Genomic DNA, 17925 nt, shown 5'->3' with positions numbered 1-17925 from the left:
GTGTCTGAAGTTCAAAGCAGCCAAGGCACTCTTTCATGTGAGAAAAGCCTCCCAAACCAACTTGTGTTTGAAATTATTCTCTCTTCTTTTGTTCATTGCACCCTCTACACCTTTCATCCCAGGCAATCTACTTCTTTTGTCTTTGTTTCTTTGTGTTGTCTTCATCCCACTCCCTGTCTGGCTGAGGGCAGGAGGAAAATACATACACTAAGAGGATTCTAAACCACACGTGCTTTACTTTAGGAAACAGGCAAAATGACAAAAGTTTAATTTCCGTATAGGAGCACATACAGTCACACTTGCAGCAGGATTAATAATGGCAAGCACAGCAGTTCATTGACAGGAATGCATACCACTAAGAAAGTCTTTGAGTTCCAGTACTAAGCAGACGCTTTAGCTAGCTTCCTAGCTTCCATTTCCTGTTTAGCCTTTTCTCTCATCTCTCTTTCCCTCTCAGTGAGAATCACGTATTGTTGCTCCCACTCCTTTAGCTTCTGTTCATGTTTTGCAATGTCTTCCACTTCACATGCCGGCAGCTTTTCCTTGACAAGCTGGGTGGTCAGAGTTAACAGGCTTTCAGATTCAACCTTGCCAAGTGAATGAAGCTTAGAGCACAGCTCCTGTCATAAAAAGAGATTTGGTGGGAGTGAGAAGAAGAGAGCCTGTCAGTCACAAGATAATCAGCCACAGAATACTGCCCTATAAGAATCAATACATAGCTGTTTAAATCTGTTAGCTGGGCTACACAGGCTGGGTAACTGTTTTATCCCAGCGAAGTATTTTGACTGTGGTAGCCTCTACCACTTCCTGAAATGCCTTTTTTAAGCAATAAAATTAAAACAATCAAGTTTCACTTTCATTAACCATTGAAATTATCTTTATTTTTTAAAGTTCAGTTATCTGGCATCAACAGAGATCAGCTGACCAGTCAACCACAGTAAATACAATCTAAGCACAATGGGTTTATGTCTTACCTCAAAACTGGTGAACAATTTGCTTCACATTGCCTGCATTAGCATCGCCCTCAAGAGATGCACATCACTTCAAAATGCCCTCCTTCACCCTCGGTTTCTGTTCGTGTTCCTCTGAGGCCTCTCCACTTCTCTCTGCCTCCCAACTGTGACCTGAGGCTTAACTATGCTTACACAGGCTACACAGAAGTGCTAAAGTGATGGGTACTTTTTCAGGCATATTCTACACAACTAAGAGCAGGGCTTCAGTAAGAAATTGTGCAGTATTTCTTTCTTGAGCTTTATACTTTCTGGATTTCAGGCAGCATGAAAATGTTCATTAATTCACTTAAGATGATGAATCACCCAGTGTTACTGTTTCTGGCTTTCTGACACCTTTAGCCTCATGGCTTGCTAACATCCTGATTAATTATTTTGTAAAAGTGCAGATACACAATGAAGGAGTTTCCTGAGGGAGAAAAATGACACGGCACTGGCAAATTCTTTACCCCTTGCTCACTCATTAAATAGTAACAGTTTCCTGATTGTTCTTTTAAATAAAATGTTTTACTGAACCCAGCACTTGCAGAAATGTTTTAAGTAAGCATGTCTCCTAAAGAAAAACATTTTCACTGTGAGGGTGACAGAACAGTGGAACAGGCTGCCCACGTAGGTTGTGGAGTCTCTCTCTCTGGAGACTTTCAAAACCTGCCTGGATGCACTCCTGTGTGATCTAGGTGGTCCTGCTCTGGCAGGGGGGGGTTGCGCTTTGGATGATCTTTTGAGGTCCCTTCCAACCCCTAACATTCTGTGATTCTGTGACCCTTGAATATAACCAGTGGAAAGAAGATGTGGGGATCATTCATCCCCCCCAAAAAATGGCAGTTCTGGGGCCATGCAGATAACCAGACTTCCATTCCTAGTTATCACTGGAAGCTGTGCTACTGGGTTGCAGTGTTCCTCTTATGCAACCCTGTGGTGGCAATAACCTGCAAAGGTATCATTACCTCCCAGTTTCTGTCTTGAAACTCTGCCTTGTTCTTGTCCCCTCTCAGGTGTCTCCACTTCTCTCTGCCTTGGCAAACTGCAGTCTTTGTTGTGTTTTGCCTGACCCTTGAAGGTCTGAACTAGACCAACAGCATATTAAGTACCCTTTAATATGGTAGGCATGCAGGTCTGAGGGGCTTGGGTATCTGGCTGTGTCTGTTTTTTTGTTTTATGACATAGAAAGGAAACAAAACTTTGAAGGAAACAAAGCTTTGAAGCTTGTGGACTAAACCAAACTCTGTAGTATTTAGGTGTACTTGTCTCTGTTTTCTTTGAGATGCCACTTAAGTATAAAATGTGTCGGTAAGGAAGGAATCTGACCAATTTTCAGGTTAGATATGGAGTTTAAGTGTAACTGGCTTAGATCCTGCAAGCTCTCCCTACTAACCACTACTGAGAATGTGCTGAAAAGGGGCCATATGTACTAAGAAATATGAAATTGAACTAGAGAAACACAACAATCTGAAAATGAAAGAAACTTAAGAAACTAGTGGTACAACTGAATTACTGGAATATTCCCTGATCTGCTGTGATACATTAGTGAAACTAATTTAGGAAAGCAACATGTCCTGCAGGTACCAGAAGGGCATGTCCTTAAGTGTCTCAGTCATTGAGTAAGTATTCTCCAAGGCTTTGCATACAGACAGTTAGAGGAGGAGAACTGTTTTTAGAGAGGGTGTTCCCAGTATTTATGTGATTAAATGCCTGCCCATTGATCATTTACACAGCTGGAAGAAATTGCCTGAGGAACACTGTACTGAGTAGAGAGCCTCAGCATATGAGGTCTGAAAACAGGTAATTACAACACAAATGACAGCATCAGACAGAGAATCAAAATTACAGGTCTAAAGGCTTTATCTGGAAAGAGCCAAATGCCCTGAGGTTCTGTTTGTTTTAGTGGAAGTGAAGGACAAGCTGCCTCTCACACATCGTATCAGTTAAGCTGTTGTCATTTCTTTCAGGTACTTCTACAAATGGCTGTTCTGAAGGTTGTATGCGACCTGGAGTCCAAGTACGCATATAAAGCCATTCAAAACAAGCTACAGTTCTAAGCAGGAACAGTGTATCTGGAGCAAATTTTCCTTGCATACCCAGATGTATGACTTGTGAAAGATAAATGGGCAAGCAGAAGACAGAAGTAATTGCTTTTGAGCTCAAGGAGAAAGATTGGGACTGCCTAGCTAATGTAGGGCTGGACAAAATGCCATTGAAGTATTTTCAGCAGCTGAAGTGCAAATCACCAGGTTGCTTCAGAGCAGCCACCTTCCCTCAGACTTGGATGGATTTTTAGTGAACTTCTCTGCCCTGTGAACTATGCCAATAGGTGTCCAGAAGTTCAGCTGGGAAGACTGGCTGGTGCTGGCCTAATGGGTTTCAGAGAAGGGTCTGAGAGCTTTCAGGCTTATCTGAAATGGCATTTTGACTGTCCAGCTCATTTTCTCATCCAGAAAATCAGAAATCATGACTTCTTTACATACAAATTACTAATGGATGTTTAGACTTCACACTTCTTTCTTATATTCAGACTTTTCTGATGAGAGCTTAGAGCTAAGCATTGGGCTGCAAGCTTGTTGCTTCAAAGTCAAGGCACTCACTGTCACAACAGAGAATGTCTAAACTGGGGATAATTACAGAACTTGTAAAAGGTTGAAGCGAGAAGAAAACTACCCTCTTGGCACCAGTTTGTGCCCAGTTTGACATTTAGGCCCTGTTTTGAGCACTCTGCATTATTTTCTTCGGGGATAAACAATGGATAGACAATGAGAGACTCATAAAAATGTCTCACTCTCTCCTTCAAAGGGCATTTCTGTTTGCCTAATTCACTGTAATTCACTGAGACACTTGGTGAGTTATCGCATGCTAAGCACCCGCTGATTCTCAAACATTTTAACTATAAAATTCTAAGTGCCTACAAACTAAGTTTAGTATCCCAAGGTTAGTGATGAATAACTTACATACATAAGTAAAATTCAAGGGGAAAGTGTGTGCATGTGAGGTCAAACCATAGGATACGAGTCTTGTAAGTTTTGAAATTTCTTTATGAGAACAGTCTCTGTTCAAGGTCATGACAGCAACAATAGAAACTAAAGCACTACAGAAAGAGTATTGCTCCTGGAACTAGAAAATCACATTTTGTTGGTCTTTTTACCATGCCACAAATCAAAGATGATAAAATAAAATGAACTCATTATACACCTATGATATGATCAGGTGATGATCAGATGATCACAGGTGTATATATATATATACATGCACCCTCATGAACAACTGTTTGTGTTTCACATCATTATCAGGGTGATGACCTAAAGATAAAACGGAGGTCATACTTAAATTGCCCAGACTGAAAGTATAGGATGCAACATTCCTACTTACTCATAGCATACACTAATGGAAAATAAATTCAGGATGCTCTCATGCCTATTGCAATTTAGTTTAATGATCAAGAGCCCACAGAAGTTCAGACAATGGATCTCTAATGACATACAACTTGAGGGAACAGGATTGGGTTTATCATTTTGATGTATGAAAAGTGAAGATAAAATCCCATCAGACAGACAAAAGACAAGTGGCCTTAAGCATTTATGTCTTTGTAGGCTGCCACTTGCTGTTTGAAGAAGTAGAAATGCAAGGTGACATCAGTCTCAAAAATGCCAGGTAGGATTCCTGATGCACTAAAAGGGTCTAGCAGCCATAGTAAGCCAGCACGTACTACTTTCTACTCTCTAGTATGGAGACAGATAAACGAAAGTCTCTTACCTTGAATCTGCTACAGTATTCAGGTACTTTAGATTGCTCTGTTTCTTCTGATTCTGCCCACGGTGCCTTCTGCTCTAATTCCTTGATTTCAGCTGATTCTGGACTGGGTTTTGCTTCAAAGGCAGACTGCAAAATGGTCTCCAGAGCATCAATCTGAACAATTACATTTGTCATTATTAGCATAAAGAGTTTGGGACAACGATCTGAATAACACTGCTGTCATGTTTACAAACAACTTCATGAGTTACCATGTATTTTGAGATGACTTCTGTGTATAAAAAAGAAAATCAAATTCTAAAAGGAGAAGGAACTTGGAAGAATTTTTTACTGTACTTGGGATCCTTCAGTTTGGACATTAAATGCCTGCAACAGAACAACTTCACAACCCTCTGTTAAAACTCTCCCTGACTCAGGTGCTGACTAGTATTTGCAGATCTGTCGGGCATTAGGGTAATGTCACCTCTCAGCCATACATCCAACCATATCTGTGAATGCTAAATGGTAGCCACAGTGATAACAACACTAGGATGATACACAATCACAGATACATCTAAATATGGTGTTACTACAGAATGCTCAAACAATATAACCTCCAGCTGATCATCTCAATACATCCTCAGTGAAAAGAAACAGGGAAATGTTTAGCAGCAGGTCGCTGTCTCTTGTACTGAGGAGCCCAAAACTGGACATAGTGTTTCAGGCATGGTCTTGTCAGGGCAGAGCAGAGGGGGAGAAGAATCACCCTAGACCTGTTGGGCACACTCTTCTTGATGCACTCCAGGATACTGCTGGCTCTCTTGGCCACAAGGGTATGTCGTCATACCATGGAGATCCTGTTGTCCCCTAGGACATCCTTCCATGAATCCTAATTCTGCATGTTTATCAGCAGGAAGAAATCACTCTGTGTAACCTTTTTAATCTGTGCTGCTTTCTCCAAGAAAAAGAGATCTTGATGCTTATGGTTTCATTTCCTAGCATAAGTATACGAGGATAAAGGAATGACAATTAAGATCATTTGAAGTAACATTCTTGACACTGAAATGTAATCTTTAAAACTAGCAGTACTGGAACAGGATGAAATAAGCAATGAAATAATAACTATGTGCTTGGAAATAAATACACTCATTTAGAGACTTTCTCAGACAATTGAAAAAAAAACCCCAAAAAACTTGTATTGCTTGTTCACAATTAAACAATGTAGCACAATATTGAAACAGTATTTCTAGTATGTTGTTAAGAAAGTAATGGTAGAGGAAAAAAGAGATATACTTCTAGTCTGAAATGAATGGAACCATAAAGCTTGAGAATAAGTGACTGATTACAATTGGGCAAATAACTTGAAAACGTTTACTCCAAAACATACAGTTAAGAAAATTAATTTGAAAACTTCTCTTTTAGATAATGGTATTCAGCCAGAAAATAATATTACACTTTGGAAAAGAGCCAAGTTCACAAAACCAGAGTCATATTTCTCTAACTTTGTGAATGTGCAGGCATGCAAGGACAGCCTGTTCTTCTCAGTGCTATGATACAGATTTATTAGACTTGCACAACAGTCAACCTAATCCTGCCCAAGAGAGGTCCATGATACTACAGAAAAATGGATTTATGGCACTTGAAGTTGTTTCCATGCTGCTGAATTCAGTGAAAGTTGACTGAACCTAACATTAACCCGGTCAGTGCTCTTGGTCCCTCATCCTTAAGAATACTGCATTTTAGTTGGAAATCATAATTAAAATATCTTGCATGGATTTTAATAGTAAAATCTTAATAAGCATTTAGTTAGAAAATGCCAGACAATGCAAGTCAATAGACTGTAATTACTCTGCATCACAAAGATATGGATCAACGCTTTCCTCTCCACACTGGGGTCACAAAAATGCACAACAATTATTTTGGTAATAACAAACTGTCCTGGTTTAGAGCCGGACAGATCCTCTATTGCCCTGAGAGGGACAAAAGAATGACACACACATGGATTGGAAAGTGATGGAAAGTTTAAATGGAAAAGCAATTGGTGTTTTACAAAAAACTACAAAGCATAGTGACAAGAATATCCCAAAGTGTACAGAGTCCCTTATACCGCAGCCAAAAGCCTCTCAACACTTCCCTTCTCCCCACCTGAGGATGTACCCAAACCCCCAGGGCTCTTTCTTTCCGCCCCCTGCTAGGCAAGTCTCAGGCTGGCCAGGTCTGAGACTGCCCTCCCTCCCCCCAGCCTGCTTCTCCTGGCATTAGGCCTAGACAGGCCTAAGAGGCCTGAAATACTCCCCAACCATTACCCATTAGAGAGCATCTCCCATGGGAGCAGAGAGGGAAGAAAGAAGAAGAGAATGACTCTGCAGATGGATTTATAGGGGGCAGGATTTGTGGGTAGCAATACGCTGTCTCCTGTGTCCACCTTACTGGATTGGACACTGGGGACACCGGAGGTGTAACTTACGTGGCAGCAACAGGAGGCACCCAGCCTGAACTGCCACACAAACCATTCAAGACTGCTCTTGGTCCTCAGCTTGGTGAAACCTGTGAGACTTGTGCTACTGTTTATACACTGCTACCTAAAATCTGAAGGAGGCCAAGTATCTCTTCAGGGAAATTTCTGAGTGGCTTTCAGTTACTGCTTTTTGGGCTCTGTGACTGGATTGGTACAGAGACTTGCAGCATTAGCAATTACTGATTAGCAACCAGTAGCAAATTTACTAGTGGAAGTTCTTAGTTGTTCACTGAACAAAGTAAAACATGTCTCTGTGAAGCAAGCACAGCTAGATATTACTGGCATTTACTATTTTTACTGTATCAGTAGACACAACATAGGATGGGATCTTCTAAGGACCTGTTGTACCACAGACAGATGCAGCCTTCTTTCAACACTAGGATGTCCATCTGCAACACAGAGCAAGCTGAGAAGTTCCTTAATTTGCCCAGTGTTAGTAAGCAGAAAAAAATCACAAGCATATTAGGCTGAGTTCTTCAGACATGAAGTAAGGAAAAAATCCTCAAATCCACACACCAAAAGAGGTACCTCAAAACGGTGGAAATTGCAGATTCTTTCCTTGTACTATCCAGTATCACACAGAGCTGTTTCCAAGCATGGAGCGATAGTAAAACCTGTTCAGCAGTGCTCTGGCCTTTGTCATGGGAAAAACAGAGATTGCAAGCCTAGTAGTGATACTAGCAAACAGGAGATTGTCATCACCAGAAAATAGTATCAAGAAGAGAAGGTGAGACCTCAATACTGCTCCTATGCTCCAGCCTATGTGGTGGTGGTTTCCTAAGTTAGTCCTAGGAATACTGATTCCAGGATCTGATGCCCCACAGGACTCTTAAGCTGTAAGTTCCTTAGTCAAAGCTGATCTTATAAATGGACAGAATCTACCATCCTTGCTAACTGAAGGCACTACATCTCTTCTTGAAATCACTTGGTACCATTTTCCATTTTTGGAAGAGTATCACTGAGGCCACCATCTCAGAAGGCACAGAATTCCATGTATTCTGTGCCAGGAGAGAAACAAGCGAAGAGAAGAATGAGATGTGATATTTCATCCTCACTGCTAAGAAGTATGTCTCTGATTGAGTTCGAAAGCCTGAGAACTAAAGGTGTCCTCCCACCCTAACTGCAATGCGCATCCTGTGACACAGACCTAGGTGTCTCTGTAAGGAGGTGAAGGCTTAGGAAATGTACTTAAATCATTTGTGGCAATAACACTCAGTCCCAAGGACGTGCCAGTAGACATTATCACTGGCTCATCAACTGAAGCAGTGGTTCTGTTCTAATCATTACTTCTGTCTTCCAAAGACCTCTGAAGTACTGCTGTACCTCTTTCTTATTAGCAACGCATAGAATTCACAGGTTTTTACTGGATTTTGGATTGCATGGAATTCTCCCTGTTTAGCAGGTTATAGCCTTCATACTTACTGCTTCTTTGCAGATTTTGCTGTCCCCTGACGATGAAGCCACGTTTTCCATCACATGCAAGGCTCTATTCAAGTATCCAGGTGTCCACATCAGTGGCATTAGATTGTATACAGCTCTTAGCCCCTGATTCAACTCCACTTTCCCTGTCATAAAAAGACCACTTCGGTGTTAGTACTTCAACACTTGAGTCTTGACAAGAATCTATATTGGTTGGCTCTGTATTTTTATTAAGTGACAGCAAGTGTCTTGGCTTCTGTAGTAGAAACACCATGCTTCTCTAAAAAGCTGCTTTGACAGATACTATACCTTATTTTATTAAGGTGTCTTCTTTATGCCTCAATCCCCCTCCTGCCTTGCCTAGAAATTGTTTCCAGATGGAAGAGAGGAAAAGTGGTCAGGTTTTCTGGTTGTATGGCAGTTATAACACCAGCTTTGAGCAGGATGCCTGACAAATGTCTCCTTAGCATCCAGGGTCTGAGTGTGCAGTATACGCGCACTAAGTCTGAGGCACTGGATTCACCTTTGTGGCCTTTTGGACACATGAGTACACGTGCCATGGACAGACTGTACGGTGTTTACAGCATATGCTCTGGCTAACTACACCACGTAGTACCCTTATTTCTCATGGAGCTTCCCATGAGGAAACATAGGAGACCTGCCAAAATCAAATTCCGGTTCTTGATTTAGGACATTCTGTTCAACAAGGTCTTCACTGATTTTTAGCAAGACCTGTGATGTGCAGCACCACTGACAACATGGCTTTTCTTCTGACTAATACAAGAGCAACACCAAACTCACGTAATATAGGAAATGTACATCATGTTGCAGGTGGTGAGTCCTAATTTATAACGATCGTCTAAGGTTTAGATTTTGGTGTTGCCAATATAATAAATAGCAGCACTTCAGAGTAGCTTACAAGAGCTGTATCCAAGCTCTCTAATTTGCACTCTGGGTATGTAGTGCTTAGAGATATGGCTAATTGTGGACATGGCATTGCTGAGTTAACAGCTGGACTTGATGATCTTAATGGTCTTTTCTAAACGATTCTGTGATTCTCTGACTCTGTAACAAGAGAAATCTATGAAACACACCTTACTCTTCTTTAAATAAAAGAGAACAGTTTAGAGAAAGCAAGGTAATAAATGTACAGACAAAGCTTATGAACTTGGGGTAAATGAAAATAGCTGAGGTGCTTGAGGCTACTCTGTGCCCATAGATATCTTTCATTCTCTCAGAGGTAAGTTCCATTAGTGTTGGCAAGACTGTGGAATATGTGACATATCAGTAAATAGCTTTTGATCCACTGAATGTCAATGTCATGGAACAAGTACTACTGCTCACAGGCAACAGTGCAGTTTGTTTTTGAAATACATATGTGACTTAACCAATCTATATGACATAAAAAATACTTCAAACTGAATGGCAACTGCACAACAAAGTTCCTAGTTGTGTCAGCATGTCCACTGGAAAATGAACTACAGCTCTATGCAAAATTCTGATTTCAAAGAAATCTTCAAAATTGTCTCCTTTTTTTTGCCTTTCAGTCTTGGTGAAATCCAATTAGCATCCTAACTGCCGCCACACATTGTATTTTGAGGCCACATTTTAAGAACAAGTGCATGTTTTATTGTCCTCAATAAATTCTGGAATAAAATATAATGTAGTAGAACAACTGCATAATCGTGACTTTTAAATTAATTAATTATTTTCAAGCAAATAAACATTTTGTAGAGAAAGACAAAATCTATCTGACCTGTATTCCTCCAAAGGTTAGAGGAAATGCAAGAATTACTTATCTTATTCCCCATTCTCCTTCCCTCTGGTTCTGGGCGTACTCTGATCTAACTACTCTTTAATAATAAATCATATCATATGCAGTGAAGACTCCTTAGCAGATACAGAATAAAGGTACTGCTATCTGCTATTCACAACAGAAACAATTTTACAGTGAGGAGAAAATGTTCTAAATGTAGTGTTCTTCAGGCTTTGCTCTCTGAACTTCCTGAGGTTTAAGGATTTAAGGATTATTTTAAGAAGCTCACTGACTCAAAATAGAGTCTGTTGTCCATAACCTTAAATTTGTGTTATGGAACTCTTGGGTTTTTTGAAAACATGTTGGTCTGCAAACAAACCAAGCTTACTGCTCTTTAAGAATGTCCTCTTTCATTCAGCTGCCAATCCAAACCTATGGGGAGCCCTAAAGTAGGTTCTGAAGCTGTCTGATAAAGGGCACACCATTCAAATCAGCACCTCCCTCTGGGCTTACAAAACACATTCAGCCTTAACTCTGAAACTGTTCCTTTTACTATTTCTGTCTTTTTTTGTCATAGCCTCCTCTTTCATTAAATTTTAATAAAGCAAAGATGCCAATGCCAATTTGATTCAGCCACTGAAGACAGGAGAGAAAAGATGACTGTGAGAGTGGTAAAACTTACCAAGGAGTGCATAGCCATACAGCTGGGAGCTAAAACCCACAGTGCTTGCTTGCTTTAGACCTGTAAGCACTAGCGATGCTCCAAGATTTCTCTCCTCTTCCCACTGCAAGTAATGTAGTAATGCACATGTTGCTTTCATCAGAGATCTTATAGCAATGAAGAATCATTAAATATGTCTAACATTCAGAGATACAGCATATCCTGAGGAACAGTACACATTATACTGAGAAACATGTCTCCTTCCAGAAAACAATAAAACACAAGTGGTTGAAATTCTTCATGGAAGTCAATTTGTGCATTTCCTTCAGGACAGAGGGTTACACTGATGTACACTGACCAAGCTCTGCCTCTGTCCTACCACCTGCTTCAGTTTAACACCACTGAAGAGAACTACATGGCTTCTGTACCAGAGCAACCTTTTCTTTTAAGGGCCCAACTGACTGTACCACGACACTTAGAAACAGAGGCTATGTACGTCACTTTAAGCATGGTCAGCTTACCGTATATTCAGACTTCGTTGCCAGGTACTGGTACAAAACATAGAGAGAAACAATCTGTGTTGATAACTCATCAAAACTTTCTCGCAGCATAATTTCTGTTACTACTGCCATAGCATCTATGGAGCAAAACAATACATAATCAACAAGTGCAAATTTACACAGCTCCCTTTCACACCCACTAATGTTCACTGATACTTTATTGCTGTAGTATGCTTTGAATTAATTAGGAAAAAAGTTAAAGACTTCTTATGGCAGTAATATAGAATTGGTCTTCCTCATCTGGGTTATTCAAACATAGTGAGAAGGAAGAATGGGTTGAAAAGCATCAGACCACAGTAAAAGAGCTTTCCAAACTCAGCTCTACACTCAACTGGTTCTTCTTTGCTCAGCCCTTCAATCAGTAACTTTTTTTTTTTTTAAATCTCTAAAACTAACCTTCTTTGTGCTTTAGATTACAAACCAGAGAAGACTGGCCTAAAAATCACTGTCCTTGAGGTGACAAGAGAGTACAATGGAGAAGAAATGTTGTCACAAATCACGTACAGCACTCACTGTATTCAGCAAACAGTGCTCTGGACAAGCTCCATGGGGAGTTTCAGTGATACTCCCTGTCAGAAAGGACAGTTTGTTAAACTAAAGGCCTTGAGCCTGTCACAGAACAGAAACATAGATGGAATAAGGAGGATTTCATAGATAAGGGGGCTCTAAAAAATGAAATAAATATATGTAATAATTTGCCATTCAGCAGAACAGAGTTAGTAGAGCCAGATAATGGTTGGACTCGATGATCTTAAAGGTCTTTTCCAACTATGAGGACCTCCATGAGGCAAACTACAGACAAGTCCTCCAATTCTCTTGTCCCCTTCAGTTATTTGTTTTACAAGTGGCTGCAGTGAAAATAATGTCTTAAATACCTGTCATCACACGTAAAATCATTCACCTCAACACTCAGTCGATAGTGAAAGACAGACACCTCAATATGGCAATTCACTATAGCTAGCTCTCTCCAGTACGCAGATAGAAAGTGTACCGTCTAGAGGTGTAGCTTTTTGAATAGTTAAATGTAGTTAAGATTAACTGTACTAACATAAGTTTTGATTCTTATAACACTCTAACTGACAATAACGACTCCTACAATGTCATCAGCAGGTAAGTCAGACTTGTAAAATCTGGTGAAAACAGTTTACATTTGGAATGCAACTAATCACAGTAGAAACTCTGAATTATATGCATTTCAGAATTATGTACTAAACAGAAACACAACAGGAATGAAATACAAATATGCAGAAAAGTAATTTAAAGAAAGGAGAAGTGGTTTTAAGGTGACCTCACAGAAGATACAGCTGAAACTTTTAATGCAAATAAAAGCGCTGCAGATATAACAGCATACAACTATAGATGTAGAAACTATACGTATTTTCCTACCTTCGTATTTCTTCTGCTTTATAAAACAATCCAACAAAACATTGAACGTAAAATTATCTGGGAAAATTCCATACTGAACCTGAAGAAGGAAATAAAAAAAATTGTTGTGTAAATATGCTGTTCAAATCTTTCCAAGCAGAGTGCTCCAGGTATCAGAAACATCAGAATCATGGCACTGCACACTGCTTTAGTATGACAGTCAAGCAACGGAAAGAGATTAGCATTGCTCCTGTAATACATATCTTCTAATTTTGTATATACTTGATTTGACTTTTGGCATGTTATCTGAGCCTTTGGGAACAGGAGGTGCATTGCCAGTCAGGTTTTTATGCCTCTCCTGCATGTAGCATGTTTTGGAAACCAACACAGTTTAAAAAAAAAGCTTCTTGGGAAAGAAGAGGCAATAAAAACCATGAGGAGCCTGGGCTAAAATGCAAGTGCAACATTAATTTTTGAGTTGACAAAGAAATATCTGAACCTAAACCCATGATTTACATAACTTGTCTGCAACAGGAATTTCAGGTAAGTCACACTTGTCTCAGAAAGCTGATCAAATAGATTAATGGCTTTTCCTGGTAAAAACTTACCTTGTTTTTTAATGTGTATAAGGCTTTGTCTTGTGCACCGTATTTTAAGCACTGCCTGATCCAACTGTGGATGGTCCAGTCTCTCAAGTACCAGCTATTTGGACTATGGCGAAATCTAAAGGACAGTAAAATGTGCAGGAGACAACATGACTCTTTGTTAACATAGAAACAAATTTTCCACTCAACAAACTAAGTTTCAAAACCCCTGCCTTTCATACCTCAGATATAAATCTGTCTGCATCTTGACTTTGCAGACAAACACTGCTCTTCGAAGAGCTCCACTTAGCTCTTGCAAGCAAGAGAAACAAAACTTTGATACACTTTTGTACATGTACAAAGGGTGAATCCGTCCTTTTCACAAATGCATAATACTTTAAACTTCTCACTTTCATGAAGTTTTAGAGCTTTTCCACCAAAAAGATGGAGTAGTTTATAAAATAATAGCTTGGTATATTCATGAAGGCCAAATGAGATTGTTCTACTGATTGTGTAACACTGCAGTTTCTGGTCTCATCAAAGAGCAACATTGCTGCATGACTGGAAACATCAACAAATACCAGAATTACATCAAAATACATCTGGATCTGAATCTTTGAAGCCTGTGTAATCTGTCATCTCCCACCCTCTCTAACTCAAGCCTCAATTCAACCCTGTAAGAGAGTTCATTGTGGCTCAGTACAGGCCATCCCTGGGCTGCTGTATGCTTCACTTGCTTTAGAAATGCTTCATCAGTGAGGCATGCCTTATGTGTGGGGAAACACTGCTGGACACTCCTCCCCTGCCTCCTTGCACTGTTCCTGATAGCTATTTCTTTAGCCTCTTCTGAGACACAACATGCCATGGTTTCAGCACTCATGCCAGGCAATCTCTGGTGCTCAACCAATTTGTAAAATTAAATACTTTTAAGTTTGACCTCTTTTACTTCATTCTTACTCAGACATAGACACTTTTCTCTTTGGAGACTTAAAACCCAAGTAAGAGTCCAGTGGCAGGAGCTGCTGCCTTAGTCCTGGGCTGAATTTCATACCCCAGTATGAAGCGATGCACACTATCTTTCTCAATTGAAAATGTATGCATGAAAAATGGACTCAGTCCCCAGCACAGACGTGACTGCCACTTCCTGTAGAAAACACTGATAACTGAGCTGGGCTCATGTGCAGATGCTTGCAGCCTCAAGCCAAGCTGTAGCACCATTTAGAGGCAGGGTTGCCTCTTCCATCTGAGTGAGCACGCTTTCCAGAACATTTATCAGATTAACATGGCCACCAACTCTCTTTCCCCTTCAGTGAATCTCTGTGTATTGCATCCCACAGCTGAGGGCTACACAGATGACCAAGCCTGGGAAAGTATTGCAGCCTAGAGAGCCTTCAGAATGCAGAAGACATCCATGCCAAAAGCAGATCTCAACAACTACAAAACATCTAAATAACAGTTTTGTAAGCAGCACATGAAATCTTCCTATTAAATTAGAATTAACAAAAAAAAAAAAAAAAAAGAAAAGAAAAGCACGCATTCAGTATTAAATTACAAATATCCATTTTGTTGCTTTAATTGCTTCCAATTTTCTTCCTTCTGGAGTTCAAATACTGGGAACAGCAAGAATTTACATTTGCTTTCATTAAAGTTGTGTTTCAATAATGCTTACAGGAAGCAAATACCAATTACAGGCATTTGGATTTAACCATATTTTGATGAAACAATTTTCTAATTGCTACAGACTGTTTCACCAACCAGTTAAGAGAGGTCATGGTGCAACACTACTACCCAGCAAAAAAGCTGCCAGAATCTTTTAAAATTACTTCATTAAATGGTTAATATTGTTTCACAAGCAGAAAACAACTGACTTGTCATAAAAATATCACACCCATTCTCTCAAAGACTTAAGCCTTTCTTTTGATACAGTGTTTGTTATCCTTGCCACTAATTAGTTACACAGGAGGGAAGTAAATACTTTAAAAAACCCACAAAGGTTTTAATGGGTTTGAATATACACCTTTCTGCAAAGCTGCATTTATTCCTGAGCAATCCAAATGACTCCTGCACCTCAGGAATGCTACAGCATGCTGCAATGGTGAAATGCTTCTAGGTTTCAAGGCCACTGTGGCAGTAAAAGGCCTAATAGGGACACAATGTGGTCTAGAAACAGGATGAAACTGATCCTTAATCACCAGAAGTTTCTGGAACTGATACGCACAAAATTCACAGTCATGTTATAAAAAAAAAAAAATTAAAAAAAATCTTTGCATGATCTTTGTAGGGTTGGGACTGATTTCAGTATGTGTGTATGGACAACCACGGGATGCATTAGATGTAATCACTGTATGTTACTGTAAAGACCTTTATGTTCAGACCAGGTCTCCACTGTGCTAGGAACGATGCAAATTAAAAGCAAACAGCTTCTCAGCCAAAAGATTTTTTCTAGTTAATTCTAATAATTAATTACAAAACAGTTGACAGGGAATGAAAAGAGTGGAATGGTGCCAATATTTTTCCGTCTCCATGTCAACAAGAATATAATACATATGCAAGTACATGATCCCTCACACTACACACTTTCATTAACCCAAGATGTGGCAGAAGGAGATTTATAAGTGAAAGGGAAACACATATACATCAATCTTTTATTTTTCTGATCCATAAAATGCTGAGATGAGCTCTTCCTCCACTCTGCGAACCAAGAAGAGAAGCCAGCAGAGTACCTCCTTTTACAGCTAACCTAGAAAAACTAAACAAATATTGTGGCAGACATTTTTATGTGGAAGGGAATCAGAGAAACGAGAGGAGTGCTGGTCACTTGGACGAGTATTAACATCTTCCTCCTTCTCTTTCTCCACAAAACAGGATATAATTAAGCAAGGCAGTATGTTCAGGGAGAGATGAAACGACAGGGAAGCCGAAACTGCAGAGAGCAGAGGATTCAGAGTGATTAAATAAAGGAAGCCTCTAGCAATTTCTATGTGTTTAATGGAAAGACCGGGAGGTTATCTTGCATATATCTGCTGCTGAAACTCATTTTTGTGAGAACAAATAAAAACTCAAGAAACACATGAGTCTTCTAATGTGCTCAGAAAAGACAAGGAGATGCATCTGTAACAGTATTAGGGGAGCTCCCTGTTGGTACACTTTAATGTTGATTGTTAAAGAATCAATATGGTCGTCCCACCAGTCACTGAACTGAGAACATCTGTCCCTGCAGAGAACAAGAGGAATATCTCTAAGACAAGCTGCTCCTGAAATGCCAAGGTCATCGTGAATCTAACAGCACATGGTGCAATGTTACTAGAAATCTCCTTATTTTAAAAAATTATTCCAATGATGCAGTCCAAAAACTTGATTTTCATTAAACCATTACTTTGTACTTGTAAAATGATTTTAAGTTGGAACAGGTAACACTAAGTGCACGCTCTCAGTACAAGGCAAACAGAACATTTTTAGCAAAACAAGTACACGCTCTCCCTTCCTCACAAACTGGCCAGCACATTGTGCTACAAATACCCTTTTAGTTTACTGATTTCCTGCACAAGGCCCTGTTGTTTATTATTTACAACAGTGCTGAGGTACTCATACTGTGTTAAAGAAACTGAACAATGGAAAATTTATCAGATGCTGAAAGCCTTTTGTGGAGTTCTCTAGTAATACACTGCTTCTGCTGGTGCTCTCCCACTCTGCAGAAAAGCTGACTTGCTTTCCCTATTTATTTATTTATTTCTCATAATTTTTCAAATCTGTTTGGTGCCATCAAGTGGTGATGCACTCTCATTCTGCTTTCACATACCTAGTACTCTTAAGGAAGTAATACAGCAAGCCTGAGAACAAAGAGAAGCAGCAAGATACTGGACCATATCCTCTTCCTCAGCTTGGTACAGAGGAGTTTGTTGCTTTGGGGACAAATGAGGAAGCTGGTGAAGGAAAATTTGGTGGATTACAGAAGTAATCTGCAAGTACTGCAGAATATACTAGTAGGAACCATTTAGTTTATGGAAGCAAAGCCAGCTCAGCAGCTCTGTTCTAATTCTTTGTTAAGCTGATCAGAAATGGCCGTTTTATTCTCTGGCTTTCTGAAGGGTCAATCTAATTCTGCCAAAGGCCATCTTCATGCCATACACTATTCTCTTCTTCTCCCTCCAGGTGTGAAAAAGGAGAATGAGTCCTCTTCCTTTCTCCAATTTTGTCTGACCCAATGAGAAATAATTTTGTAATGATCTACTTACTCAGTGCACACAGAGTCTCTTAGGCATCCAGACTTCTTCAAGACTTTCTAAATTTCACTTGCTAATTTTGCATTACCATACATAAAACCAACTCCCT

At 39.8% G+C, this 17925-nt stretch overlaps 1 protein-coding gene across 2 annotated transcripts in view; it reads right to left on the bottom strand.

Annotated features, from left to right (window-relative positions):
* Nucleotides 1-232: 232 nt before the first annotated feature.
* Nucleotides 233-17925, bottom strand: part of MRPS27 (mitochondrial ribosomal protein S27) — a 45933-nt gene continuing 28240 nt past the window's right edge. For both annotated transcript variants that reach the window (XM_054397879.1, XM_054397878.1), the window contains exons 5-11: nucleotides 13618-13732; nucleotides 13031-13109; nucleotides 11606-11721; nucleotides 11106-11208; nucleotides 8671-8813; nucleotides 4755-4907; nucleotides 233-620 (exon numbers count right to left, since the gene is read on the bottom strand). In XM_054397879.1, the coding sequence (XP_054253854.1) occupies nucleotides 381-620; nucleotides 4755-4907; nucleotides 8671-8813; nucleotides 11106-11208; nucleotides 11606-11721; nucleotides 13031-13109; nucleotides 13618-13732 (949 nt within the window). In that variant the 3' untranslated portion in view covers nucleotides 233-380. The remainder of the gene's footprint in view (nucleotides 621-4754; nucleotides 4908-8670; nucleotides 8814-11105; nucleotides 11209-11605; nucleotides 11722-13030; nucleotides 13110-13617; nucleotides 13733-17925) is intronic.

Source organism: Indicator indicator, chromosome Z (genome assembly GCF_027791375.1).
Source record: "Indicator indicator isolate 239-I01 chromosome Z, UM_Iind_1.1, whole genome shotgun sequence".
Lineage (NCBI taxonomy): Eukaryota > Metazoa > Chordata > Aves > Piciformes > Indicatoridae > Indicator > Indicator indicator.
The sequence above is the reverse complement of the archived record's forward strand: the minus strand, read 5'-3'. Positions and strand labels throughout refer to the sequence as shown.